Genomic DNA, 26,384 nt, shown 5'->3' on the forward strand with positions numbered 1-26,384 from the left:
TCAAATATACTAAAAAAACAAAAAAAAAAAGCCAGAAAAAAGTAATCTTACTACAGGACAAAAATGTTTAGGGCTATTATGTATTTATTGAACTAGTCTTACTTCTGTCTTTTGATGAAACAGGAATGCTTGGCAAGTCTGAACACAGTTAACAGCTTCCAATTCCTCTTAGAATCAAATCCAAAGTCCTCCACATTCAGTCCTCCATCACCTGCCCCGTCCCATCCTATGCTAGCCTCCCGCCGCCTTCACTGACCGGGCCCTGCTGCTGTGAGAGCCTTCACGTCTGCGGGCCCCGCCCTTGGCTGGCATGTCACCCAGTGCCAGCAGCAAAGCACCCCAGCACTCAGTGGCTTCCAGCAACCCTCCCCCTGCCCCTCGTGATTCTGAGTCAGCTGCCTGGGTGAGCCGGGCTGGGTGAGCGCTGGTGCGGGGCTGGGACACATTTCCCCAGCAGGTTCCTTCCTTGGGATCCGAGAGTAGAAATACTGCTTGATCAAAGCAAGTTACTCCTGGTCCCCACTTAGCAGTGGGGGGCAGACTCCACCTCTGACAGAGCGACAACAGAAACCACGTAGCCCTTTACAATCCGCCACACAGGATGCTTTTCCTGAGCGGCTCCCTGTCTCCCCTCCTCCCGGGGCCTCTCCTCGCCCCCGTCCCCCACCTCACTGGGCCGCCACCTGGTTCCAGGTTCTTCCAGTCCTCACGCTCCCTTTTCACAGAGCAGGAACTTGTTAACTCACATCTTCATCTTTTCTGCACAACGGGGGAGACAACCAAGTTCAGAAGCCGGGCGGTGCAGAACACTTCACTCGGCAACAAGCACTTGAGCAAAAATGATCTAAATGGAAGTGAGATTTTTTTTTGTCTTTCCTGTCCAGACAAAAAAGTGAAAGATCTACTTTTTTAAGTTCAAGGGAGACAGTTACTTGAGGCTTTTCCAACTTAATTAATTCAGAGCTTCAGTCTCCAACAAGAAGATACCACTAAAAAATTAACTTTTTCAAGATCACCCCAAACACAAATAATCCTTCAACCAAATCTGGTCAGTTATTTGTCAGGAAAGCTCACCCAGGGTAAGGCTGGGGGGCTCAGGTCTCCCTGTCTGGAAGTGCAGGCGCACCCAGTGAGCCAGCCCTGCCCATTAGGACCCGCACACATGGGGTGGCTCTGGGCACCCACCGCTTCCCGCAGGGGCCCAGGTGCGGCTGGACCGCCCGGATCAGGCCTGACCCCAACAACCCAGGTACAGAAGGTGGTGCTATAAAGAATAAATAACACTTTCCATATAGTCTACTCATAAAAAGACATCAAGGCGTTAGAGTGTTCTCCATTTTATTTTTTAAGAATGACAGACCTACTCCAGCATTTTACTCATTTTATTTAAATAAGGATAAGGCTACTTGAAAGACTTTACATACAAAAATGTACATTACAAGGTTAAACTTTCTGTACCGAGTTACAAAACTTGCACAAGCATTTAATAAAAGAGCACACTTGAAAACATTGACCATTTTGGAGCCTCTAAAAATGATGAAGTTCCACAGTAGTACGCAGAGGAAGCTCTGACACACATATGACTTTATCTACTGGCAGTTTTACTTAATGTAAGTTTTTAAAAGGTCGTTGCTATTGAATGAGTCTCTAGATCAGTTTCAGAATCATCGCTCAAAACTGAAGTCAACCCACAACACTGCTGTGAGCAATGATTACAGCTGCGAAGAACTTTAATACTAGCAGAAACGTGATGGGCTCCTAGTCGTGGTGAACCAGCCTCGCCCAGTGCCGGCAGCCACCCGGAGCAGCAGGCCGCCCGGGAAGGTGCAGCGCTGCACGGCCTGGGGGCAGGCCAGCGCCCTGGTGCCGCGGGGCTCGCGCTCTGCAGGCCCGCCGCGTCTGTGGTTCTGGCTCCAGCCCCAGGGGACCAGCGGGCCAAGGATTACAATCTGCAAACCTAGGCCTGGGGCTGAGGGTCTGCAGAGCAGACAGTGGAGGAAGGAGGGGAGCAGAGAGTGAGACCACGGGAAAGGGGACAGGAAAAGGGGGACCCGGGGACAAGAGGGAGCGGCAGGGAGCAAGGAGAGCACGGGCCATGGGAGGAAGGGACTCGACGGCCCCCCACGCTCTGCCCCCAGGAGAGTCCAAGCAACCAGATCTGCCCACGTCAGCAGGCGAAGAGTCGTCCGGGTGTTTGCTGCTCAGGTCGAGGCCTGGAATCTAAAGCCTGCAAAGCGACACGCGAGATGCCACTGTCTGCGGAGCCGTGTCCACGCCCCTGGCGGGTTGGTGCCTGGGCGCTGGAGTTCGTGACACAGCACTTGACACAGGCTTTTCCCACTCAGAATAGCTCGGGAAGGCGCTGCGTGAGCACTGACTGAGTGTTCATAGGATAAACTTCAATTTGAAGCAACGAGGTTACACAGTACAGCTGTTATTACCAACCTACTCTGTAAGTTAAATACGCAAATTAAAAATTAATTTCACTGAGTAACTAAAAATAAGTTTCCACTGACTTAAAACTGTCAAATGGCTAACTCTCTCTCAACTAAGAGAGAAATGCAGATGGAAGAGAAAACTGAACAGAAAATACAATTCGGCATTCTGCCCTAAAACCTGCGCTTTCACAACCTTCTTCAGTGCACAGTATGTACAGGATGACGGCTGTCCTTCAAAAATGTTACAAACGCCAGCCCCGCAGACAGCCACACGTTTAACACTTCACCATCACATGAACAGTTCACGCAGCCTTAGCGCCTGTCAGTTTTGTCTTAGGTGTACAGATTTACAGTCTGGATAAAGGCAGAAAAGCTAAAAACTGTAGGGTTAAAGTTTTAGTACAGTACTTACCTGCAAGGCTGAACTAATTTTTTGTAAGGCTAGTCAACAGTTGAACCAAAAAGCTTGTTTTAACAAATCAAAGGCATGAATTGCTGTAAAAGTACCGAGCAGCCAGACCCCAATGAGAAGAGCAGTCGCACAGGGAGGCGTGCACGCTGCCCCCGCCCTTGGTTACAAACACCGGCAGAAAGGTGGGCACGGAACCCGTGAACACGAAGACCCTACTCCCCCGACTCCCACTGCCCAAGGGGGTGACGGCACGTGACACAAACGACACCTCCTTGTGTGACAGTGCTGGAAGCCCGCCTGGCCACGGGGACCTGACTCAGCGCCCCTTTTTCGCCGAGTTCCCTCCCCGCCAGGATTCCTGGACTCTCCCGTCCCAGAATTCTACCCCCGTTCCTCTGCTGTGACCTCCCTGCCATCAGGGACCACCTCTAACGTGACTGCTTCACCTGGAGACTTTAAGGTCAGCTTCACTCTGAAAAGGTTACGCTTCCAGGAGCTGAGGGAGCTCCCAGACGCGTAGGGGGCGCGGGCAGGGCAGGACCGTGCGGGGGCCGGTCTACTCTCAACAAGCCACCTCTGTTATGACTGCACAGAAGGAGCAATGGCAGGCACTGATGACCCCTTTGGATTTTTCTGGAAAGAAGGACGGGAGCACTTCCAGGACGGCAGCGCTGCCTGCCTGTCCTGCCTGGGCGACTGGCAGCACTACAAGCAGGCTGCCCGCGGTGAGCCTCGAGGATGGGCTTGGCAGGATTTATTAAAATATTGCGATGAACTCTTATTTCTTTTGCATGGGAAACGAAAGAAAGCTTCTAAAAGATTTGATTTTTAAAAAAATCTCAAATTTCCCCAAAGACCAAAACAGACTAATGAAAATAATTCCTAGAATTCACTGAATGCTTTATACCAGACTAGCAGCTAATTATTAGACTGGAGTCAAATAAATGACTTCTACTAAACTGACTGTTTAGAAAGAAATTCTTTCCTAATCAAGGCATGAAAGGCAAGAATTTTTTCTTTTAAAGGAAGGAAGGGAGGGAGAAAGAGAAAGCAAAGGACTTTATTGAACCTAATTTAAACCTCTTAAGAAAATTCCACAATAATCAGCGTAAGCGTCTGTAAATACTGTCAATATATGTGAACTTGTGTGAAAAACTACAGTTACAATTATATTTACATTTTTGGAAACTTCCGCTCATGGCCACGTAACATGCTGTATCTTCCTCTTTGCTTCTGGGGGCTTCAGGTTATTCTGAAAAGACATGAACAGAAATCAGCTTAGCCTTGCAGAAATGTCAGAGGATGCCCGAAGTGAACATTTTAAGTCACCAAGGCTGGCCACTCTGCACCTGGTGGGGCAGCTCCCGGAGAGAGGAAAGGGGCCCAGCCCCACCCCCTTTTCCAGCTCTGGTTCCCAGACGTCCACACAGCGGACTCACCCAGGGCTGGGCGCTGATGATCGTGCCCCGGCCGGGGCCTTCTCCCAGGGCCAGCCCAGTCAGCACCCACCGCAGGTGGCTGAGGGGCTCTGACCTCTGTTTGGGTTTTCTGGAAGCCCCCCCAGGTGAGCTAAGGTACAATCAGAGTTGAGAACCACTGACCACTCCCTCCCTGCCGAGCCCTCTTCTCCCCCAACTCACAACCTAAGACCTTAATACAAGACTTAAAAGGGAAAAAAAACCACACCTCTGAAAGAGTAGTAATTTTCTAAGTAGAAAAATATGTTTTAAAGAGACTGGAAAAGAAAAAAATCGTGGAAACTCACTTCCAGCGATACTGGAGGTCTGGCCGGCTCCCGGCCCCCTCCTGCTCCCACAACTGTGACGACGCTGGACCGGTGTCACAACAAGGCTGCGCTCGGGGTCAGACAGGCCCACACTCAACTGCAGACTGGCTGCTGCTAACCATGGAACCCGCACGAGTTTATTTAAACAGCTAAGCTGCTGCTCCTGCACCCGTGAGGTGGGAGTGATGACTGTGCCCACTTGTGACGGTGGCAAAAGGAGTCACGGAGCTGCTGAGGGCCCTGGGCGGGCCACACACACAGGGGCTGCTATTCTGAGTGTTTGAACCACTCTGAGTTGCGATCCCTCTGACACACAACTTGAAGATACTACAGCACATGGGCAGAGGGTCCGTGTCCCCTCAGACGCTTACGCTGAAACCTAACCCCCGAAGTGATGGTGTCTGGAGGTGGGGCCCTTGGGAGGCGATCAGGTCGTGAAGGTGGAGCCTCATGACGGGGATTAGTGCCCTCACGAGGGACCCCAAGAGTGCCCCGCACCCCTGACCACACGAGCACACAGTGAGAAGCAGGGGACCGTGACCCAGGAAGTGGGCCTTACCAGACCCTGACTCTGCCGGGGCCTTGGTTCTGGGCTTCTGGCCTCCAGAACTGTAGGAAAAAATGTATACTGTTTGAGCCATCCGGTCAACGGAATTTTCTGTTATACCAGCCTGAACAAACTACGACAAGGAATAGAAGCTATAAAACTGCTGGGTGTTTAAAAGAGAGACACTTCTCGAGAAACCCAGGGAAAGACTGAACACATACACACAACCTCATCATCAAAGGGAACCGTGGACCCGCATGGGTCTGCGTGAGAGAGCTGAGCACGGAAGTCTGCGGGCGCACGACAGGGCTGCACCTACAGAGCCGCCCCGTCCTCCCAGGTGGTGGGAGGCGCATGCTGAAGACCCCGGTGTGGCTTGGAGGGGAGGGCCAAGCAGACAGACTCAAGGTCAAGCTGTAAAACACGACTTAATCCACGGGTGACCCTGGACACCTCAGGTAACATTCTGAGCCTCGCTAACAAAGGAACATTCCTTTCAGCTCCAAGACAGGTAAAGGATCTCGATGAGGAAAACTGAGAAAAAGTGCCTGAGAGACTCTCTTTACACATTCTAGGCAGAAATAAACCGAGTGCACTTTAAAAAGTATTAGCATATCATCATGGATTTTAAATTCCAGGGCCTCAGTCACATGACAAACGAGAGGTAAAAATAAGAGACAGATCATTGAAGGCTTCGAGAAAGGCGTGAGGCAGAGCAGACTGACGGGCCTCCGCCGCCACGTCTCCCGTTGGCGTGGAAACCCGACACTCACCGCGGCCTCGGCATCCTCCCGAGGGGCAGCTGCTCGCTTTAACTTCACCGGGGTCGTTCCAACGGGCGACAAAGGTGGCGACTTCACGGGCCCCGGAGGACTTTTCCTATGCGTTAAGTCATGGTTCTGCTTAGTGTCATTATTACTGTGTTCCATTTTATTGTTCGTAGGCAAATTGGAAGACAAAATTAGGGGTGAGACACTTGCAGAAGAATCTGACAATTTCCGAAAGGCACTGCTGGGGGCGCGAGCCGGTGGCGGGGGCCTGGGCCGGCCGCTGTCCGCGTCCTCCGTCCTCCTCACCTTGATGCTCGCGCTCGTGGAGCTTCCCTCAAGCACGACGAGGGCTCTCTTTCGTAGACCGTCGACGGTGCCACTCCTGAAACTGAAGAGACGTGTTCCTGAAAAATACCGTCTGGGTGGTAAACCAGTCCCCTGGAACTCAAAAGCTAAAACAATGACCAGAACACACTTCTTGGTGAGGCTCAGCCACTGTCAGTAGGACCACTGGAAATAAAATTTCCTGTGTTCACCCTAAATGAAATGATACTTTTCTAGTGCTCTGAAGTTTAAAATATTTATTTACAAGAAATTTAAAATTAGCTTTCATGTACACATAAGATGCAGGTACTTTTAAAACATCAATCCACCAACTAACCCCAAAACTTAAAACATGATTTCCTACTAATTAAAAAGTTTTAATTTTAAAAATCACCATTTATTGATAGGGTTATCTTGACATATCAGTGATTACTTAGAGAAGGTAATAAACTATGAAACTATACCAAACTACTATAGCAGCAGTCTGCAGACAATGAGACAGGACATTCCATTCCATTCATTAAAGGCCTTTAAAGCCAAGGCATTTTCTAAACTAACTGTAACTGTAACATCTGTGTAATTTTAATTTTGAAATTTCCTGAAATTTAAAACTTTTAAACAGTGTACCGGAAACTGTATGACCTTGTCTTCAATTCTGTTTTGTTCAAAGACCTCAGAGTCTTACCTGATCCTACTTTTTTCTCACAATTCAGTAAACTCTGTTGACTCTACCTCCAAAACACGTGCCACCCACTGCTTACCAAGTCCACTACCTCAGTTAGTCACCTCTGTCAACCGTCTGGATTACAGCTCAGCCTCCCAAGTGGTTTCCCAACCTCAAACCACTTCTCAGTACAGCAGCCACAGTGTCATCACTCTGCTCAAAATCCTCCAATGGCCTCTTGTCTCAGCACCATGCCAGGGATCTTACAAGACGGACAATCCTCTGCACTCACTCCAGGCCACAACCTCCCGGACCCATCTTCCTGGACCCTCCCTTGATTCTCTCGCTAGGCCCTGGTGGCCTCTTTGCTGTTTCTGGTGGACCGTGTGGATGCGCTCCTGTCTGGGCGCCCGTGTTCCACCAGGAGGGTCAGCTCACCCCCTCCTGCCTCAGGTCTGGCTGAAGGGTCCTTTCTCAGGGAGGTGGTCCCGGCCACTTCACCTAAAACTGTAACCCCTCTCCCTGCATCACTTGTCTCCTTAGCACTCATCACAAGGTAATATACTATATAGTTTACTTTTTAATTCTGTTTCCCCCAATCAAAACATGAGCAGGGAACTGTCAGTCTTATTCCTGCTGTAAGCACAGTGCCTGGTGCTCAGGAAATAGCTGCTGAGTAAATCAGTACTTTTACCTACATTTACCTGGGAAAAAAGGAAAGCAAACTGTTCAGTAATGTAACATGATAATCAGAACCACCGAAAAGTACCTTTTAGTCTCATTTTTTATCTCATGTTGTTCCCTTTTCTTTTCCATCATTTTCCCCCATCTGTTCTTTGGCAGATCTCTCCGAGGCAGCGGTATCGCGTGCTGAACGTAAAGATCAGTAAGGCTGTCTTTGTTTACTCTCACGTCATTTTCAACAGCTATGTTCTTCTGTGGAAAAGGAAACAAAAGTAATTTCAAAACAGCATCCTTCATTTTAGGAACAAACCCATGACACACCTAACAGGGTAACAAATACTACTACTGAGACAAACAGCACAGAGCACTCTCAGTGCTGGACACGAGCCTAGGATCCTACAGGAGACGGCGAGGAGCAGTGCTGCGAAGGGGCTACGCTCTTCACACACTCGGTTCAGCCTCATCTTAAAGACAAGGCCACGTGTCCTCAGTATGACAAGGGCTGCTGTCCACCCCGCTCAGCCCACACACTGGGCACGAAGACTACCTCCAGTAATGTCATCTTAGGCTTTGGGGGGAAATAAAAATGGGGAGGGTCTGGGGAAACCAGATAAAAGAAAGCGAATGATGACAATTACTACATTCTGTGAAAACCTTACCTACAGTGCTGCCACCGCGACCAGATGAGTGGGCTGGGTACTCGCCCTGTACACTATTCCCCTTCCTCCCCCAACAGTGCTTCTTAAACTGAAGTTAACCACCCAGACTTCAAACAGCCCTGTGGATGGGAACTGACAATGGTCCTGACAGCAGCACATGGCCAGAACAAGCAGCCCCTCACATCTGTGCCGGCTCTTTCAAGGAACTTCCAGCCCTGCCCAACCACCCCTCTCTGCAACACCTCATTCCTCCTCATCTTCCAATTTGTTCTCAACGTAACAGAAGACATATAGCACAAGGCGCAGGAGCAGTCACAGACATAATTTAGATTTGGGAAGGAAAATAAGGCTGGAAATGACATCATAGGCTCAACAGCAATTCAGGAAGGTTGGAAACATTTACATTCAGTACAACATAAGCAAATCAAATCTGCGTCCTATGATAAACTTACCCCTGTTCTTTTTATTCTTCAGAATTTAAAAGCACAAACTTGTTTTGTTTCTGATACTGGACCATTCTTTGTTATCAGTTTTCACCCTGTACTCACTCAGAGGTATGGGGAAGCCCCAGGGGTTCTCTTGGACAACAATCCTGGAGAATCCACAGGCACGTTAGTTTGGGAAGCACTGCTCCAGGACAGTGGCTCTCAAACTGTGGTTTCCGGGCTAGCAGCAAGAACTTGTTAAAAACTGCAACTTTCAGGCCACACTCCAAAACTCTGGGGATGGAGCCCAGCAGTCTTGTTTTCACAAGCCCTGGGATGATTCTGATTTATTAAAAAGTTTGAGAACCAGAGGTGAGAAAGGGAACATTCCCTAAAATAATCTACTGGGGGGAGGGGTGCTTGAGGAAATTAGAGAAAGAGTACTGAGGAGAAAACACAAGGAAACCAACAAAATATGCCACCTAAAAGCCCCAAAAAGCTTTCAATAATTCTCTACCACTTTAAACAGCACTTATCGCTGTTCTTGGTCGCATTTTCTGTCTGCTGTCAGAAGCCACGTCGGCTGAAAACGAGCAGACGCTGCATGGAGAGCCCGGAGCCCCGAGCTGTCCTGCTGCACCCCCCTCGACGGTGTGGCCTCAGGTAGTCACCTCGCCGCTCCGGGATTCAGCTTCCCCTCCTTGAACGCGGTGAGGGCGGAGGACGGGAGGCTTCTCCGAGGCCTCCCCCTTCATTCCTACCGCACGACCCTCCCTGGCCCCTCTCCTCCGCAGGCCCGTGCTCACAGCCAGGCCGCGGGGGTCGCCAGGGACGCCCCTGCCCGAACCGTCAGGGCCCCAGCAGCTCCTGGCCGTCTAAGGACGCGTCCTTCCTGGCTGATCGGCGGCGCGGGGCGGCCCGGCCGGTCCCCGCGCGCTGGGCAGCGGGCGTGTCCGGCGCCGCCGCCGATCACCCGGGCGAGCTCAAGTCCAAGCACCTCCGCCGAGCAGACCCGTCGTCCCCGCGCGCCGCACCTGCTCCAAGGTGAGGAGAAGGAACTCCTGGGACAGCAACTCCGGGTGCAGCAGGAGCTCCGAATCCGCGCAGCCGCGGCCCGCCACATCCCCCGCCATCGTCGTCGCCAGGAGACCCCGGCCGGCTACCCACAAGGCCCCGCGAGGAAGCGTCCCGGAAGTGACGCGAGCCGGGCGGGGTCCCGGGTGTGTCGTCACTCGGGTGCGCCGCACGCCGGGGAGCACCCCGGGAGCGAAACAGGTAAAAGGGCTGTGTGCCGAGGACCGGATTGGCGTTTCAAGTCAGGCAGGAAGAGAGGGAAAGGCGACGTCCACCGAGCCGGCCACGATTGGTTGCGCCTGGTCGCGCCTCCTGTGACGTCAGGGGCAGAGACCAATGGGAGTCCGAGGACGGTCTCGCGGGAAGGAGGTGTGGGAGGCCGAGATACGTTACCCCAAATATGTCGCTTGTCGCCTTTGGGAGTTTCTTGGTTTTCTCTTTGAGCGTTTTATGGCTTGTTTCCTAATCCTCCTTCGGTATGAAGTAAGGCCGGAGGCTCTGACTCCCTGACGCCCCGGCGCCTCGCACGTAGTAGGCCGTAAGGTGTGTGTTCCCTGAAATAAGACTCCGAGTGAACCAGCTCACGTAGGGAGATAGCGGCCAGCCGAGGAGCCGCCGACACGGCCGCTCGCTCGTTCGGGTTCCGCACCTGCGACAGGAAGATGACAGCGCCCCTCCCAGTGCTTCGAGATGGGAGCCCAAGCAGGGGGCGGCCTCCCTGCTGCCAGTATCTGGGGGTTTGCGGTAGCTGTTGATGGTATTCCAGGGAGAGAGGAGGCAAGATGGGGGGCGGGGGGAAGAGCTCGTCAGAGCCTGGAAACGTGGCTCCCAACGTCCTTGCTGTGTTCCTTCTCCCTGTGGTTTCCAGGACCAGTCACCTAACATGACGCCTCAAGCTCTTCATCACCAAGAATGTTTTGCGGCAGGTAAGATCTGTAGTCCCCCCCAACTCAGTATTTCCCAGTTTAAAACTAAAATCAGTTCCCTGCTTAAAACTAAATCCATGTAGATAATTCTTAGTGCCGCTGAAGCAAAATCTCAGGATAGAGGCAATGCCCCGTGGGCAGAAGAAGAAAAAAAAAAGAGTCAGAGAGGAGGGAATAGAATAAGGTTCTGACACCCCTCCCCACTCCAGGGGAAGGAGAGACTATGACTTCGGTAACGCCTACCCTCACTCCTTCCCAGGCAGTGCCTTGGAGAGTGGAGCCTCAGAGAATATGCAGTCTGCTGACTGTGTGTGCGGGTTTTTAAATTTTTATTTTTATTGAAGTGTAGTGGATTTACAATGTTGTGTTTCAGGTGTACAGCAAAGTGATTCAGTTGTACATATGCATATATTTACTTCTTCAGTTTCTTTTCCATTATAGATTATTACAAGATATTGACTCTAGTCCCCTGTGCTATATAGTAGATCTTTGTTATTTATCTGTTTTATATACAATAGTGTGTGTGTTAATCCCAAACTCCTAATGCTGACTATTTTAATCAGAGTTTCCAAGTAGGAAGTAGGGTGGGGGAGAATTTGCTAACCAGTTGCGAGGTGATCTTTCAAATACGTCTAGGTAGAGAGGCCACCTCACAGAGACTCCTGCAACATGGAAGGACAAGAAAGACACAGATATCCCTGACCCTCAAGCCAGGCAGTGATTGGAGGGGCCAGGCTTGTCAGCACGGAAACCAGAAGACTGAAAACCAAACACCAGAGTGGACAAAGAACATCTCAGATTTCGTGTGGGGGCCAGTAATATAAGGATCTGATGTCTCCTGCTTCTCCTCATCCTGGGACTTCAGAAGTTCCCTAATCTAAGCACAGCCCTGAGGAAAGTGGCTGGCCTCCACTGGTAAGATTATTGTCACTGTAGCGGAGTGGGGGCTAAAGTAGAATAAAAGCTCAGTTACAGAAAAAAACTCTGTTACACATTTGAGTTTGTAGATTAAACTTTATTCCTGCTACGGTATTACCTGTGAGTATTATATAGTAACCATAAATGTTTACGTTTAATGATGCGAATTTTCCCTTCACTCAAAGATCATAAGGTTTTTATTAACACTTTGATTTGGTACCTGTAGTTGACAAGTCAAAGCTGAGGGAAACCAACAAAAACTACCCTACCTGGCATCATCACCTCACTAGGTTATGAGTTCCTCTAGGACAGGGTCCGTACACTTCCTTTGAACCTCCCAGCTGGTCCCTAGCATGCCCCAAGTTGCACTTAGTGTCTCAGTAAGTGTCTTGAATGAGGGAATCATGAACAAAATTTATACTGAGAACTTGGGTGTTGATTCTTCTAGTTGGTGGTGTAATATTTAAGATATTTATGTTATGAATATTTTATCCGATATATTGTCAACAGTACATCTGAGCATAAATGAAATTAAGGAGCTTCAAAGTGAATATAATAATTTAGAAAACACTTCACATTTTGGACCTGTGTTTTTAGCTATTTAAAACTACAGTTCTGCTTTGAGTTTCAAATAATTACCTTCAGTACCATGATAGTATTTTTTGTTATTGTCATTCCTTTTACAATCAGATCATACTGAAGATGCATTTATGTACTTAAAATACTGGTTTTCTTGTGGAACCCATCTCAGAGCTCACCTCTGTGATGGACTCCTTCATCTTCGGGTTCTCAGCACCTAGCACCGCACCTGGCACACAGTATAAGAATAGGAAGTGTGTGCTCACTGGATGTGAGTAAGCCTTTCCTGATCCTCAGACACGTCTGATTAGGTGGGTATGTTTTCCACATATCTCATTAAATCACTGGTTCTCAAAATTGTGTGAGCATTAGAATCACCTGGAGAGCTTGCAAAAATAGTTTGCTGGGCCCCACAACCCAAGTTTCTGACTTAGGAGGTTTGAAGTGGGGACACAGGAATTTGCATTTCCAACAAGTTTTAAGGTGATGTTGACACTGTTGATTTTGGAACATGCTTTCTAAACTACCACACTAAATTAAGCTGCTTGAAGGCAGGGGCTGTGTTTTCCTCATTTCAGAATCTCAAGCAGCCTCTGCCCTGGCACCTGGTATATGGAGCTGCCCAAGAAGTGGTTGATTTGAATAACAGTTCCAAAAGCTTATTGAACTGACTCTAGATTACAAGTATATGACTGTATGTGTATGTATTATTAAATGAGCTAATCCTCATAAAAGCTTTTAAAACATGGCATGTAGTGAAATGTGTCTGCTTTAAAAGAAAAAAAAAACCAAATGTAACCTTTCTTTGCTTAACCTCATCTTGTAAAATGGTACCCAGATGTGCCAAATGTGTACTCTAAATAAGAGAGCTTAAAAATTCAAGTAACAGAATCTTTGCCTTAAAAGCTTCTTTTACAGATGAGCTAGTTTATTGAGCATCAGAAATTTTAAAAAGTAGTTGAGTACCTCCTATTTGCAGACAGACAGCAAGAACCTGATGGACACTTGTTGCCCTCGGGACCTTAGAGCCACCAAGGAAGTGAGGAACCCAGTGTAAGTGTGAGGATGTTAAGTTTTAAGGTGGCAACTATTAAAGTGTTCTGTTGTATCTGTTCAGCTCTTAATCCTCATTAGTCTATTAGAACACACCTTTTCCATATTCTGTAAAATACTCTTAACAGGAATAGTATGGGCCCATGGGATATTTTAACAAATATTAATAAATAAAGTTAACTAATAATTCCTTTGAAAAACATGACTGATAATTCCTAAATGCAGCCAATTGAAACAACGAGGAATTTAGAAGCAGCCTGCTGCTGATCTTTGCATGTTTACAGAATAACGTGGAGGGTCCTGACATATGTGAAATAGACATCCCAGAAGGATCAGCAAGAGAAATGTTTGTAGATGGAATAACATACAGGTGGGGTTTGCCATTTTAAGAATCTTACTGCAAATCCTTTCAAAAAGGAAATAGTTATTTCTGAATGATCTCCTGTCAGTCCCCTTTTTGGTTAACACATTTTCACGCCTAGATTTTTAAAGCAAAACTCAAATGTGGTCATAAACCATGCGACCAACAGAACTCAACTTTATATGTGAAACATTTTACGGAGTTGTTGGGCTCTGTGTTCTTATCACTGCTCTGTTCTTACTACCGTGGAATTTGGGAGAAGTCTTTCCCTTCTTGACTCTGTTCGCCTGTACTGTGGGAAAATTAGTAGTGCCTACTTTGTAAGGCTACAGCAAGGTTTAAGTGAGATTACCGTGGTACGGCGCTCAGCCCAGTGTCCAACAGTTGCTAGGTGTGAGCTTTGCAGCTGATCTCACGCCGGGGCATGGTAAAAAGTGCAGAGTGGATTCTAGGCCCAGCTGGCCAGTGATGAGCTGACGGCCAGTCACGTGTTCTCCGGGGCCTGGACAAGTGAGGAGATGGCTGAATTTACCCCGGGGTCCTCAGCTCCCTGGCTCCCTTGGCTGCTAGCCTCCTTAGACCTCAGTCACAGGCCCTTGAAGCACAGGTAGCTCTACACTCAGGAACCCCGTTCCCTGCCCAGAGGCTGGGCAAGGGGCACAGGCCCTACTAGGTCAGAGCTGATGCACCACCTGGGGCTGGGGCACATGTGTGGCCATGAACTCAGAAGGGAAGTGGGTAAAAGGCCACGAAAGAGTAAATTCCTTGATTCAACTTTTTTGGGGGGTGATTTCTTTTTCTGTGTTTGAGACAGAAGCCCACAGAGTAGACTCTGGTATCTGCCTCCGGGTGTGGGATGTCATCTTTGTTTTGTAAGCCCCAGGGGCAGGGGGAACCCAGAGGCCACAGGTGGGTTCCAAAGTCAGGGAAAATCATTGGGGAAAATAGGCTTTTTATGTGCTAATAATCGAGCTCTGACAGCTCTGGAGGGAGCTTTTGGGTTTTGACTGTATTGAAGCGAGGCTCATGGATTCACCCTGACTAGGACTGTGCACTGCGGCTTGATCCAGGGCAATAGCTATCCACGGGCTTTCTTTCCTAGAAGGGGTAAAGCAGTGCCAGGCCTCGGCGCTTCAGGAAGGACCCCCGGACCCTGGGCCGCTGTGGGCCCAGGGGGCGGGGTGGCCGGACATCTCAGGTCCTCAGGGGCCACCAGCTGTCAGCTCCTTGCCCGACTGTGTCAGGCGGCAGCGCGGTCCAGCCCTTCCCAGGCCTGATGGACGCGGGGCCTCGTTCACTCGCTGGTTGGGCCGAGCTTCCCGAGCGCCGGCACTGCCCAGCGCGGCCGCGGTGCTGGAAGCGGGCGGGGAGCAGAAGGCACGGCCCGCGGGGGCCCCCCGGCCGCGTGACCGACCCCAGCGCGCGCCGGGCAGGCTTGCGGCGAGCGCGCGGCAGGATCGCCCCGGGCGGGAGCGCCAGGTCCCCGCAGATCGGGCTGTGTGGCCGGAGGAGCGCCCCGGGCTGGCCAGCCCAGGGCGGGGTCTCTCGCCGACGCGGGGCCGCAGGCCGGACGGGGCCCGGTGCTCCCGCCCTCGGCCGCACACGTGACGGGAAGCGGCGGGGCCGGGCCGGAGCCGGGGCCGGGGCCCAGGAGCGCGCGGCGCGGAGCGCCGGGCCCGGAGCGGCCGGAGCGCGGGCCGGTGAGTGCGGGCTGGGAGCGCGGAAGGGGCCGGAGGGCGGCGGCCTGCGGGCAGGTGCGCGGGCAGGTGCGCGGGGCGACGAGGCGGGGACAGCGCCCTCAGGCCCGGCGGGGGCGCGGCGCGCGTGTTTGGGGCAGGGGAGACCGGGGACCTCGTCCCCACTGGGCTAGGCGTTTAGTGTTCTCGGGGAGGAGCTCAGAAGGACGGCACCCCGGGGCCCCTCGCCCCTCCACCCATGTGCGGACCGGCTTTATCGCTGTGATCGACGTTTCCTAGAGCTCTCGGGATTGAAGAGCCGATTCCGGGTCACTTTCGGGCCTGAATATCTGGCCTGAGCTGGGAGACTGGGCAGGGTGTGACGGGGGCAGGGTGTGACGGAAGCAGGGAAGAGCGCGCCCCTGTCCTCAGCCCAGGGGGCGGCGGACAGCTGCCTCCTCCTCTGGCATGGAGGTGCGGGTGGAAGTTGGGTTTTCCACCTGCCTCTCGAGTGTTAAAGGGATGATTTAAAGACCGAGGCTGTAGTCTGCCGTTGTGCGCACCTGTCATTGCTTCTGCCGGGGGCTGTTGGGTGACTCTCCCAAAGCCCCCCAGGCCCTACCTGGCTGCTGGAAGTGGGGGTTCACCCAGTGCTTCTTAGTGCAAATGGACTGTGTCGGTGCCTGGGTCAGCACCTGTGGGATCAGGGTTAGTCCTGGCCCAGGTGCTGGCCGAGGGCAGGTAGTGGCACTAGGGCTGGGGAGGGCACTGGGAGCTGTGTGAGGGGCGTCTCTGCAGCGGGAGCTGGTCAGCCCAGGCTCAGAACCCAGGACTGGGGCCCTGCCGTATCTGCCAGCCCCTCCTCTGGCCGCCTTTCTCTGTTGCTCAGCGAGAAACTCCAGCCCTGTGGTCCGATAGGAAGGAACATCTGGCCAGCTGCTTCCTTTTCTTTTTTCCTCCATTTCTGCCAGCTACGCAGCCCAACGGTCACTGAAGCGGCATCTGGCGTGTGGCCCTAGAAACAGTGCATTCTGGAACCCCCAAAGGTGTCTATCCTTTGCCTTCCCAGGCCCGGTTCCTCTGTGCTGCTCCGTGCTGGTGGTGTGGGTGGGCATGGAGCTGTGGGTTCAGACTTTGACCCGGCCCCTTTCTAGCTGTGAGCTGTGGGCAGTTTGCTGGACGCTCTGCATCTCAATTTCCTCAATCAAAAGAGGCGAAAATACGAGAAAAGATAGATGCGCCCCTTTAAGAAAATGTGCACCTGGTGCAGGGCTGGGACTTCGTAGGCGCTTGATAAATGATCGTTAATAAATACACTGAGGATGCAGGGCTGTAGCCCTCTCAGCCGTGGAGGCAGGGGTCTAGTGCTCCGAGTCGCTGATAGCCCGGTGAGCGCTGTCCTCTGACATTAGCCGCCTCGTGGGTTCTGAGCTCCAAGGCTGTGCGCATCTCTGTCTGCATTTTATGGAGACACAGCGGGAGAGGTGTGGTAGTCGCCCTCGCCTGCAGGTATGCACTCTGCCTTTTCTCTTCCACTCAGGTGGTGGGCAGCAGTCCCCTGGGCCTGGAGTCTGGGGCTGCCTGTCCACCATTGTGGGCTCCCAGGACACCTCCACCTTTGCCTAGACCTCAAGCAACAGGGATGTGCGGGGGCCCATCTGCCCCTAGGCAGCCCTCGCTGGCAGGCTTTGAAAGCTCCTAGCTCACTGTTTAAAAAATGCTCAGTCTGTGGGGTGGGTATATCTCAGTGGTAGAGCACGTGCTTAGCATCCCTGAGGTCCTGGGTTCAATCCCTGGTACCTCCATTTAAAAAAAAAAAAAAGCTACATTTTCCAGGCTTGATTTGCAGCTGCATTTCTGTTCAGAAAAAAAAAAAAAGAAAGAAAGAAAAGAAAAGTCATTATTATGGCTTATTCCTTCATGCTGATATTAAAAATTTGTGATCCTTAAAGAAAACTCTAGGAAGTTTTATTTAATGGGTTAAACATCTTCATCTTGGTCCGAATCCCGTCCCCATTAGAAATACATTAAAGTGATCATTTATGGCGGCCAGGTGTTTGGATACTGCCCAGTAATTTGGCCCAGACTTTACAGCTCATCTCCTCTGTGGCCACCCTGACTCATCTTTATTTAAAAAAATACTGTACTACTAAGTGAGCCTAGAAGTCACAAGTTAATTTGGGGCGCCCCAGCTGAGCTGGAGTGCTTCGTGCAGGAGAGCAGGAGCAGCCACTGAGCGTGCTGTGAACTCCTGCAGGTGATTGGAGATCCAGGTCTTCTGGATAGTCAAGTAGCTGCTGTTGGGTAAATTAAAGATTTGAGAAAAATAACGGATGCAAAAGAGGACAATTGCCTAGCATCCAGTCTGCCCTCAATAATTTTTATGGCTGTTTGAGGGTCCAGTGTTGAGGAAGATGTTACAAAGGAAATGCCCTGGGGATGCATGCGCCCCTCTCCTCCCTGCCCACTTCCCCTGCCCTTCCCCAATCCTGGCATCTGTTAGAACTGCTAATGTCGTTATTATCGGATGCGTGTAATATGTGCAGAGCAGCACACATACACCGTGTGCATGTATGTGGTACGTGGATACGTGTGCTGTGTGTGCAAGTACATACGTGTGTATTTCAATAGTTCTGATTAGTAGTGCCCAAGAAAAGGTACCAGCTCTGAACAGTTACCCACAGGTGTGTGCTGAGATCCAGATGGCCGTATAGCTATGTAGCGTTTCCTTCTTTTGTAAGATACTCTTTCAGGTCGTCAAAACAGGTTTGTGTGATGGAACTAGTCTTATGATGTCTGTCACGTGGGTGCAGAAGATGAAGTGAAATGGTTGTCCAGCAGTGTCTTAACTTTCAAAAGAGAGGAGGGCTGTCCTTGGTACAAGTCAGTGAGTGTGTGGTTGCTTCCTGGCCGAGTTCCAGGTTGAGTTGTCGAGCAGACGGCTGTGAGGACTTGGAGGAGAGCAGGGGCTGCCCGGGCTAGGGGGCCACGGATGTCACATAACGTGCTGCCTGCTTTGGTAAGATGGCCGGGTTAGGGGAGACGCGTGTAGGCATGTCACTCTCTAGCTGAAGTTCAGCGAGGCAGGGCTGACGCTGCGCTCCATGAGAAGAAAGCGTTCATTTGTGGCAGAAGTTGTCTGTGGGGCGAGGGGAGGGGTAAGGCATTTTGGCAGCAGAGAAATCTAATGAGGCAGGACGAGGTTGGGTACCAGGCGTCCTTGTCTAGACTCAGGATGGAAAGTGGGGCCCTGCTGGTGACCAGGGCCGCCCAGGAGGAGCTGCAGGAGGACCTCGCCTGTGGGCCTCACACCGCAGGCCCCCATGTTTGGAGCTGTTTGATTCTCATCGGGGGTCTTAAATCACACTTGTCCCCTCATGTCGATGGAGTGGAAAGAACATGGTTCAGAAACAGAAGTTGAGGTTAGGTCCCCGTTTCCTCACCTTGCGTCTGCGTAGCCCTGAGCAGGCCACCCAAGGTCTCTGCATGTCCACAATGATATCCACCCCTCAGAGCGAAGCATCCCACCACAGCCAGGGCCCAGGACCTCTCAGAGGCGGCCATGTCAGGGCCACAGTCAGTTGCATGGGCTCTCAGAGGCGGCCGTGTCAGGGCCACAGTCAGTTGCATCCATCCTTCATCCAGACCTGGAGCAGCCTGACCCCTTGGCAGGCAGTGGGCTCCGCGGTTAAGGGCCTGGCTGGACTCGTGCTGTCCATGGTCCTTGAGCCTGTCCAGAGCTCCGTTTCCCCAGAAACTGAGAACCCTTGACAGGGATCCTGGCACGGGAGGAGCCTTCCAGGATCCGTGGTTTCCCTGGGGTTGTGTTAGCACCACCCTGTCCTCCAGAGGAGCCAGAGGATAACAGAGGAAGTGTGTCGTCCGCTAGATTCCTGTTTACAAGGAGCAGACAGGCCCAGAGGCTCTAAATGACTTGCCCGAGGTCTTAAGCAGGGGACCAAGCCACCGGAGCTCCGGATGCCAGGTTAACAAGGTGGAGGCATACTCTGCCCTGCGCCCACTCCCGGGGCTCGCCGGGTGGCCAGGTTCGCTCCGGGGGCCTGGCCCTTCCAGAGGGCACCGGGGAGGCCTGGGCTCTCCCCCCTGGGCAGGGCTTCCCTGTCTGCTCCTGGGGCTTCCTGTGTGCGGCAGATCTGGGCCTGGAGGGAGTCAGCTCCTTCTGATCGCAGTGCAGCCTGAACCTATCTATGGGAAATACTTCAAATCAGCAGAAGTCCCCAACTCTCCTCCTTGAAATGCATTCTCAGGAGGAAAGACTTAATTTGTAGGTATTGTTCATGCCTGTAATTTTAAGCTAGGATGCTCAAATTGAGAGAAATCACCTCCAAAAGTAATTCAATGAAGAAGGACCATAAAGTCACTCCTGGGGCACTGGGTCAGCCAGCTGGGACCTCCCAGGGTCCGTCTTGTCCCCCTCGGTGGCTGGGCTGACACTCAGACGGTTCTGCGCATCTCCCTTCCTGCTAGAAAAGGAGATTCCCAGCTCCCCTTTCTCTTTTTGGTCACCGTAAGGCGAGTTAATACAGCAATAAGCTGTGATAACATTTACCTTTTTATTGTAACTTTCTGTCTTGCGGTCACTGGCCTTACTGAAGAGTCATTAATACTGTAGCTCACAAAGGCCCCCACCCAGCCTCCCCTGTGATTAGGTTCCGTGTGACCACAGCACAGCGATCAGAACCACCACGGTAGCGTCAGCACCACTGACCAAAGGCCCCGGGTCTCTGCTGGTGGGTTTTTTCACCACGTGCCACTGTCCTGCTTCTCACTCAGTCCCGCATGTGGCATCCAGGGCCGTGCCTGCATGGCCTCTGGTCTGTGACAGTCCTGTCTTCCCTCAATTTTTATGAGCATGACACCCTCGAGGAGAGGCAGGGTTTTATAGATGGTCCTCAGTTCGGGTTGGTCTGGCGTTTTCTCGCCATCAGGTTGTAGGGACAGGTTTTTGTCAAGGATGCCGTAGCGGCAACAGTGACATTTAATTTAATTTAATGTTGGGATGTGTTCCATGTCCCCCCAGACAGCAGGAGCACCTCTGAGGAAACTGCGCTGGATCCTGGTGGCTCTCGTGCTGGGGACGGTCACTGGCCCGTCCCCCCTGCGCCTGGGCCAGTGGTCCTCTTGTCCCCTGAGAGGGGTGCTTCCTCTCCCTTCCCCAGGCCCAGCTCCTAATTACCCAGTTATTTTACCTTGAAGAGTTAAGAGGGATTTCTTTCCCCCCCTGGAGAAGCCAACTACAGTTTAAACAACAAAAATTTCAGGGGCAGGGGGTTAATAGCTCCATGGTAGAGCACGTGCTTAGCACGCATGAGGTCCTGGGTTCAGTCCCTGGTACCTCCATTTAAAAAAAAAATTCGTCTTTCAGATGTGAACTAAGTTTGTGAGACACGGATGTGATTTAAGAGTGTTATTCCTACAGCCCGTGAAGGCCACGTCAGAGCGCCCGTGGGGTCTCCTATAGGAACTACAGGAATTGGAGGTGGTCAGCAGCTTGCTTTCCATAGAGGGACTACCATTAGCCTTTTATTTTGCTAATTTACTACCAAGAAAGCCCCTGAAAGTAGCTTGCAGTGAAAGAACTTTTGCTGGCAAGGTTTGCCTCTTCACAGCCCAGAAAGAATTTTGAGGCTGTGATTTGGCTGTTCATTCATAGGACATAGAGGTTTCTGGGCCAAAGAATAAATGTGTGTCCAGTCACACCTACCTGTCCTCCTCTGTGCCCACTGCAGGGTGGCCAGGGGAGCACGGGCCGGCGTCGGGTAGGACCTGTGTGAGTCAGGAGATGGGGATGGTCAGGGCTGGTGTGTGGGTCGAGGGAGTGCAAATACAGTGGCTGGACACTGGGCAGCAGGCCCCTTGGTAACTGGCCACGCTGCTTCTGCTGTATTTAGCAAGCTGACCTGAGTGGAGCTGATGCCAGGATGCACTCTCCGTCTGACTGAGTCTATCCCTGACTTTCCCAGACTCCCCTGGCCCAGCACCTGCTCAGCCTTCAACGCTGGGTCTGGGAGAAAACCAGCCCCCGCACTTGCTTCTCAGTTTACCCAGGAAGTAAGGCGAGGTGTCTGCGGTGCTGATAGCACCCCTTTCTGTCCGGCCCCTGCCTCCCATCTCCATCCTCCGGGCCCAAGCTTTCTCTCCTGACCTCGTGGAACCAACGTAATGCCCTGGTGACAGGGAGCCAAAAACAACTGATGAAGCAGGGGCGGTTCCGCGTCCCCCAGCCCTGCCCAGGAGGGTGACGACTTCGTTAGTTCCCCTGTAGGCTTGGCTCTTAGAACTCATATTTTCGGTTTTCCCAAAGAGTTCCCCCGTCTTGGGTCCTGCTATCTGTCTGTGGCTTCAGGTCCTCCCTTCTGACTTTATGTCTGGGTGATCTATTCATTGCCAACAGCAGGGTGTTGCATCCCCTCCTGTTACTGTCTCGTCTGTCTCTGCCTTCAGATCTGTTTGTATTTACTTGTTGTATTTAGGTGCTCCAGTGTTGGGTGCACATAAATTTACAGTTGTCATACCTTCTTGCTATGGCACGTCATCATTCTGCAGTGACCTTCTTTGTCTCTTGTTACTGTTTCTGGCATAAAGTGTATTTTGTCTGTTGTACGTGCAGCTGCGCCACTTTCTTTTGGTTTCCCTTTGCATGGAGTATCCCTGCAATTTCCACCCCTTCCCTTTGAGCTTGTATGTGTCTTTAACGCTGACATGAGTCTCTTACAGGCAGCATATCGTGGGGTCTTGCTTTTCTAATCTGCCCAGCCATCCTGTGCCTTTTTACTGTGAATTCAGTCCGTTTACCTTTAGAGTCGCTGTTGATTTGGGGAGGCTTCCTGATGTCATCTTACTAGTTGTTCTTTGGTGGTTGTGTGTTTCCACTGTCTCCCCCTCTGTTTCTCACTACCTGTGTACCGTGGAGGGGTTCTCTGTATCCCCTGTACCTTCTGTGCGTCTGCGCTCGGGTTTTGCTCTGAGGTTACCCTGTTGCTTACACAGGGCATCTCATAGATAAAACAGTCCATTTTAAGCTGACAGAAACTGAGATCGTCCCCAAAGCCTTACCCTTCACTCCCGCCTGTTTTATTTTTGATGCCTTTTTTTTCCTTCTTTTTAATTGTATGTTAACACATTAGAGTAGCTGCATTTTTAATACTCTTCCCCTTCATAATCTAGTTAAGTGATTAACATACCTTCTATTCCGCATTCCCCTTTCTGAGTCTGACCAGCCTTCTTCCCGTCTCCCGCAGACCAGCCGCAGCCATGATGAGCACCAAGGCCTTCACCCTGGTCCCCGCTGTGGAGCGGGAGCTGCTGCAGGGCGACAAGGAGTGGGTCTCGCTGGAGTGCGTGGAGTGCTGCGGCAGGAACCTGTACCTGGGCACCAGCGACTGCTTCGTGCACCACTTCCTGCTGGAGGAGAAGGTCTTGCCCGCCGGCACGGCCACCTTCACGGCCACCAAGCAGCTGCACAGACACCTGGGTTTCAAGAAGCCAGTGAACGAGCTGCGGGCGGCGTCGGCGCTGAGCCGGCTGCTGGTGCTGTGCGACAGCTCCATCACCCTGGTCCACATGCTGAGCCTGGAGCCCGTGCCCTCGGGCGCCCGCATCAAGGGCGCCACAGCCTTCGCCTTGAACGAGAACCCGGTGAGCGGGGACCCATTCTGCGTGGAAGTCTGCATCATCTCCGTCAAGCGCAGGACCATCCAGGTGTTCCTGGTGTATGAGGACCGCGTGCAGATCGTCCGGGAGGTGTCCACGCCAGAGCAGCCCCTGGCCGTGGCAGTGGATGGCCACTTCCTGTGCCTGGCACTCACCACCCAGTACATCATCCTCAACTACAGCACGGGCGCCGCCCAGGACCTGTTCCCCTACTGCGGGGAGGAGCGGCGGCCCATCGTCAAGAGGATAGGGAGACAGGAGTTCCTGCTGGCGGGCCCTGGGGGCCTGGGTGAGCAGGACACCGCGCTGCGAGTGCGAGCAGAGTTGGGGCGGCGGTGGGGGGCGGGTGCTGGCGAAAACTGGGTTCCCGTGGGGGCGTCGGCCAGCATTGAGGCGGGATGCGGGCGTGTTTCCTTCATCTTCCTTAGATGGTTTTGAGTGTCGTTTCATGAATCAAAGATAGACCAGCGTAGAATCACTTTCATGTTGAGCTAAAGTGGGGCCAGGAGATGGGTCCGGGGAAGAATTCCTCCGAAGGGGTAATGACAAAAAACAAGAATCTGTAAGGCTGCTGGGTCAGATTCTGCCCGGTGGGCGGGTTTCTCACTGGGCGGCTTTCACTCTTCATTCTAAGAAGGATCTGAGGCAGCTCACATAGACGTACTTTTCAAACGTGGAGGCGCCAGTGTCGTGGCCCCGATTTTCTCTTACTGGCTGTGATTTCATCCCACGAGTAGTGCCCTGCGGCCAGCTCCTCGGAGGGGCTTCGGCCGTCTGGTGTGGCCTTCCTGAGGCTCCGCACCGGCTCAGAGCGCTCGGAGCCGCTCACTTCCTCGGTGGCCTGTGGTCTGGGCGGTGCGCAGTGTGTGTGTCTGTGACGTTCGGGGGCTGATGACAGTGAGCCCCCCCAACACCCGCAGTCTTCAGCCAGGGAGAGTGTGTGTATGGGCGTCTCGTTTCACAGTGATGGCACAAACGTATTTCTGAGAACGACAAAAACTGATGTCATAAACTGGGTCGTGTACGCTTCTTTTTAAAACAAATTTTTTTAATTTCCTTTTTTTTTTTTGTTTTTTGGGGGGGGGAATTGGATTTAATTATTATTTTTTATTTAATGGCGGTACTGGGGATCCAACCCTGTGCCTGCTGACCATGCGCTCTACCACTGAACTGCACCCTCCCCACCTAGTATGTACTTGATTTTTATTTTTTAAATAGACTTTAGTTTCTAGAGCGGTTTTAGGTTCACAGCAGAACTGAGCAGAAAGTACAGAGTTCCCGTGTCTCCCCCTCCCCAACACATGAGCACCCTTTGCGAGCAGCACGCTTGTTATGGCTGTTGAATCCACACTGAGATGTTATGCTCTCCCCAGGTCCGCAGTTTACATCCGGAGTCACTCTTGCAGTGCCCATTCTGTGTGTCCGTTACTGCGGTATCGTTCAGGGGGTTTTCACTGCCCTGAAGCCCTCTGTTCTCCACCTGCTCACCGAGACCCCAGCCCAATCCCCGGCGACCACTGATGTGTCCGGAGCACACGTAGAGGGAATCACAAGGCGAGGCCTTTTCACGCTGGCTTCTTTCACTTAGTCGCATGCATTTAAGGTTCCTCCATGTCTTTTCATGGCTTGATAGCTCAGATTTTTACTTTTTGGGGAAAAAAAATTTATTCTACATACCTTTTTCTTTAAAAAAAATTCCAATTTTCATGAACATTTTTTATAATGGGAAACACATATACAATTTTTAGCCTTGTGTCTAATCAGAAGGAGAGACAGGTCGACATTCTGGGGGAGGTGGTTCTCTTCAAAGAACAGTCACGCAGGGTCCTCACACACGTAGCATGTTATTACCTTGTCTCTCCCACCTTGAAATGCAATGAAGGGGGGAAGTGTTCTGCACCCAGACACATCTACAAAAAGAAACAAAAAGCAGCCATGGCTGTGTAAGGCCCGCCTGACTCTCCTGTTCCTGCAGGCATGTTCGCCACGGTGGCCGGCATATCTCAGCGCGCCCCGGTGCACTGGTCGGAGAACGTGATCGGGGCGGCCGTCTGCTTCCCGTACGTCATTGCCCTGGATGACGAGTTCATCACGGTGCACAGCATGTTGGACCAGCAGCAGAAGCAGACCCTGCCCTTTAAGGAAGGGCACATCCTACAGGATTTCGAAGGTACCCGTTTACATGGAATGTTAACCACTCTTAGCTGTCCATCTCTTGCGATGGTGTTTCTTTTCTTTTTTTAAAAATCTTTTTCCTCTTTGTTTTTATTTTTTTGAGAGGGAGGTAATTAGGTTTATTTACTTAATGGAGGGACTGGAGATTGAACCCAGGACCTCGTGCATGCTAAGCATGCAGTCTATCCCTGAGCTACATTCTCTCCTCTTTTAAAAGCTTTATATGGGGGAAATCCTCCATCTTACTGATAATTTTCCATGACTGAGCTCTCCAGCCTCACTGGACTCTACTGTGTATGTACTCAGCTGGTTTTCCATTTATCAACACTTTTGGGTAAAAAGAGGCAGAACATTTTTATATCTTATACTTTGGAAATGTGTGGAGAGTTCACCCTTCCCAGACAGTGGACTTCCTGGGAAGGAGAAGAGGGGAGCGTCAATGACAGCTGCGAGGGCTCTTGGGAGAGTGGTGCTGAAACTGGTCTGCACACCAGCCCGTGCTCCCATTTGGGGTTCGCCGCGTGTTTTCTTCCCGGCTCTGTGTTTTCTCCCCTTTCCAACGGTGTTAACATTTCTCCCCAGGAAGAGTGATTGTCGCCACAAGTAAAGGCGTTTACATCTTGGTTCCATTACCTCTGGAAAAGCAGATTCAGGACCTTCTAGCCAGCCGCCGAGTGGAAGAGGCTCTGGTCCTGGCGAAAGGCGCCCGGAGGAACATTCCAAAGGAGAAATTTCAGGTGTGTAATCAGCCTGGCCTCAGGAAACGTGCCTCCCCGCCGCCAGTTAGAAAACGCCAGGGTCCTAGTGCGCCCGCCCCTGAAGACTGCTTCGTGCTGGGTGTTCAGTTTCTCTGCCCGTCCACATGGGATGGGGAGGGAGGCAGGGGCAGCCCGTCGGTGGCTGGAGGAGTTCCCGCTGCAGGCAGAGGTGAAGTCTGGTTTGGAGCCTCTGACATAATCCCGGGCTTAATTCTCCAAGCCGTATCTCTAATCAATGTTCCTCTTCCATAGGAGAATTAGGGCTGCTTGTTACCAACCACAGGAGGAACCTCAGGTTCATTCGTCTTCCAGTTAGGAATTTAGATTTGCTGGGATGCAGGTGAATTTTTAAAGTTTAGATTTGCATTATCTACAGGAAAAGCTTCATGAACTATACCATCTCATATTGCTGGAATTAACTTCCCAGGGAGAAATCTTCTTATGCATTTGAGAAGCACTAACCTGAATGGAGTTGGTATGA

At 51.6% G+C, this 26,384-nt stretch overlaps 2 protein-coding genes across 7 annotated transcripts in view; one reads left to right on the forward strand and one right to left on the reverse strand.

Moving 5' to 3' along the window:
* Positions 1–1,321: 1,321 nt before the first annotated feature.
* On the reverse strand, positions 1,322–9,919 carry C28H2orf49 (chromosome 28 C2orf49 homolog). Of its 4 annotated transcripts, XR_012065115.1 has the most exons (6): positions 9,744–9,909; positions 7,711–7,877; positions 6,260–6,341; positions 5,957–6,062; positions 4,028–4,102; positions 1,322–2,227 (listed from the first exon to the last, which is right to left on the reverse strand). XR_012065115.1 is itself a non-coding variant. In XM_031691962.2 (5 exons), the coding sequence occupies exons 1-4, from the start codon at positions 9,840–9,842 to the stop codon at positions 4,046–4,048; spliced, it is 708 nt and encodes a 235-aa protein (XP_031547822.1). In that variant the 5' UTR covers positions 9,843–9,910; the 3' UTR covers positions 1,322–2,227; positions 4,028–4,045. The 4 variants fall into 4 exon arrangements, 3 of the variants coding, with proteins under 3 accessions (XP_031547822.1, XP_072807327.1, XP_015104330.1); XM_031691962.2 differs by having other exon boundaries at positions 5,957–6,341; positions 9,744–9,910; XM_072951226.1 differs by lacking the exon at positions 1,322–2,227 and having other exon boundaries at positions 3,892–4,102.
* A 203-nt stretch (positions 9,920–10,122) lies between these two features.
* Positions 10,123–26,384, forward strand: part of TGFBRAP1 (transforming growth factor beta receptor associated protein 1) — a 33,999-nt gene continuing 17,737 nt past the window's right edge. Inside the window, exons 1-6 of one of the 3 annotated variants that reach the window (XM_072951223.1) lie at positions 10,123–10,326; positions 10,652–10,709; positions 11,346–11,624; positions 22,559–23,259; positions 24,946–25,140; positions 25,728–25,882. In XM_072951223.1, the coding sequence (XP_072807324.1) occupies positions 22,572–23,259; positions 24,946–25,140; positions 25,728–25,882 (1,038 nt within the window). In that variant the 5' untranslated portion in view covers positions 10,123–10,326; positions 10,652–10,709; positions 11,346–11,624; positions 22,559–22,571. Of the gene's footprint in view, positions 10,327–10,651; positions 10,710–11,345; positions 11,625–15,234; positions 15,321–22,558; positions 23,260–24,945; positions 25,141–25,727; positions 25,883–26,384 lie in introns of those variants that run through there. The other 2 variants (XM_072951224.1, XM_072951225.1) reach the window with 2 other exon arrangements.

The sequence above is a fragment of the Vicugna pacos genome, chromosome 28, assembly GCF_048564905.1.
Source record: "Vicugna pacos chromosome 28, VicPac4, whole genome shotgun sequence".
NCBI lineage: Eukaryota > Metazoa > Chordata > Mammalia > Artiodactyla > Camelidae > Vicugna > Vicugna pacos.

Bases quoted from the DNA above. Each gene is read 5' to 3' on its own strand.
- C28H2orf49 (XM_031691962.2), bottom strand. From the start codon at position 9,842: ATGGCGGGGGATGTGGCGGGCCGCGGCTGCGCGGATTCGGAGCTCCTG. The intron at 7,878-9,743 runs GTGCGGCGCGCG...CCTTTTCCACAG, and splicing joins TTCTCCTCACCTTGGAGCAG to AAGAACATAGCTGTTGAAAA. The intron at 6,342-7,710 runs GTACTTTTCGGT...ACGTCTCTTCAG, and splicing joins ATAAAAAATGAGACTAAAAG to TTTCAGGAGTGGCACCGTCG.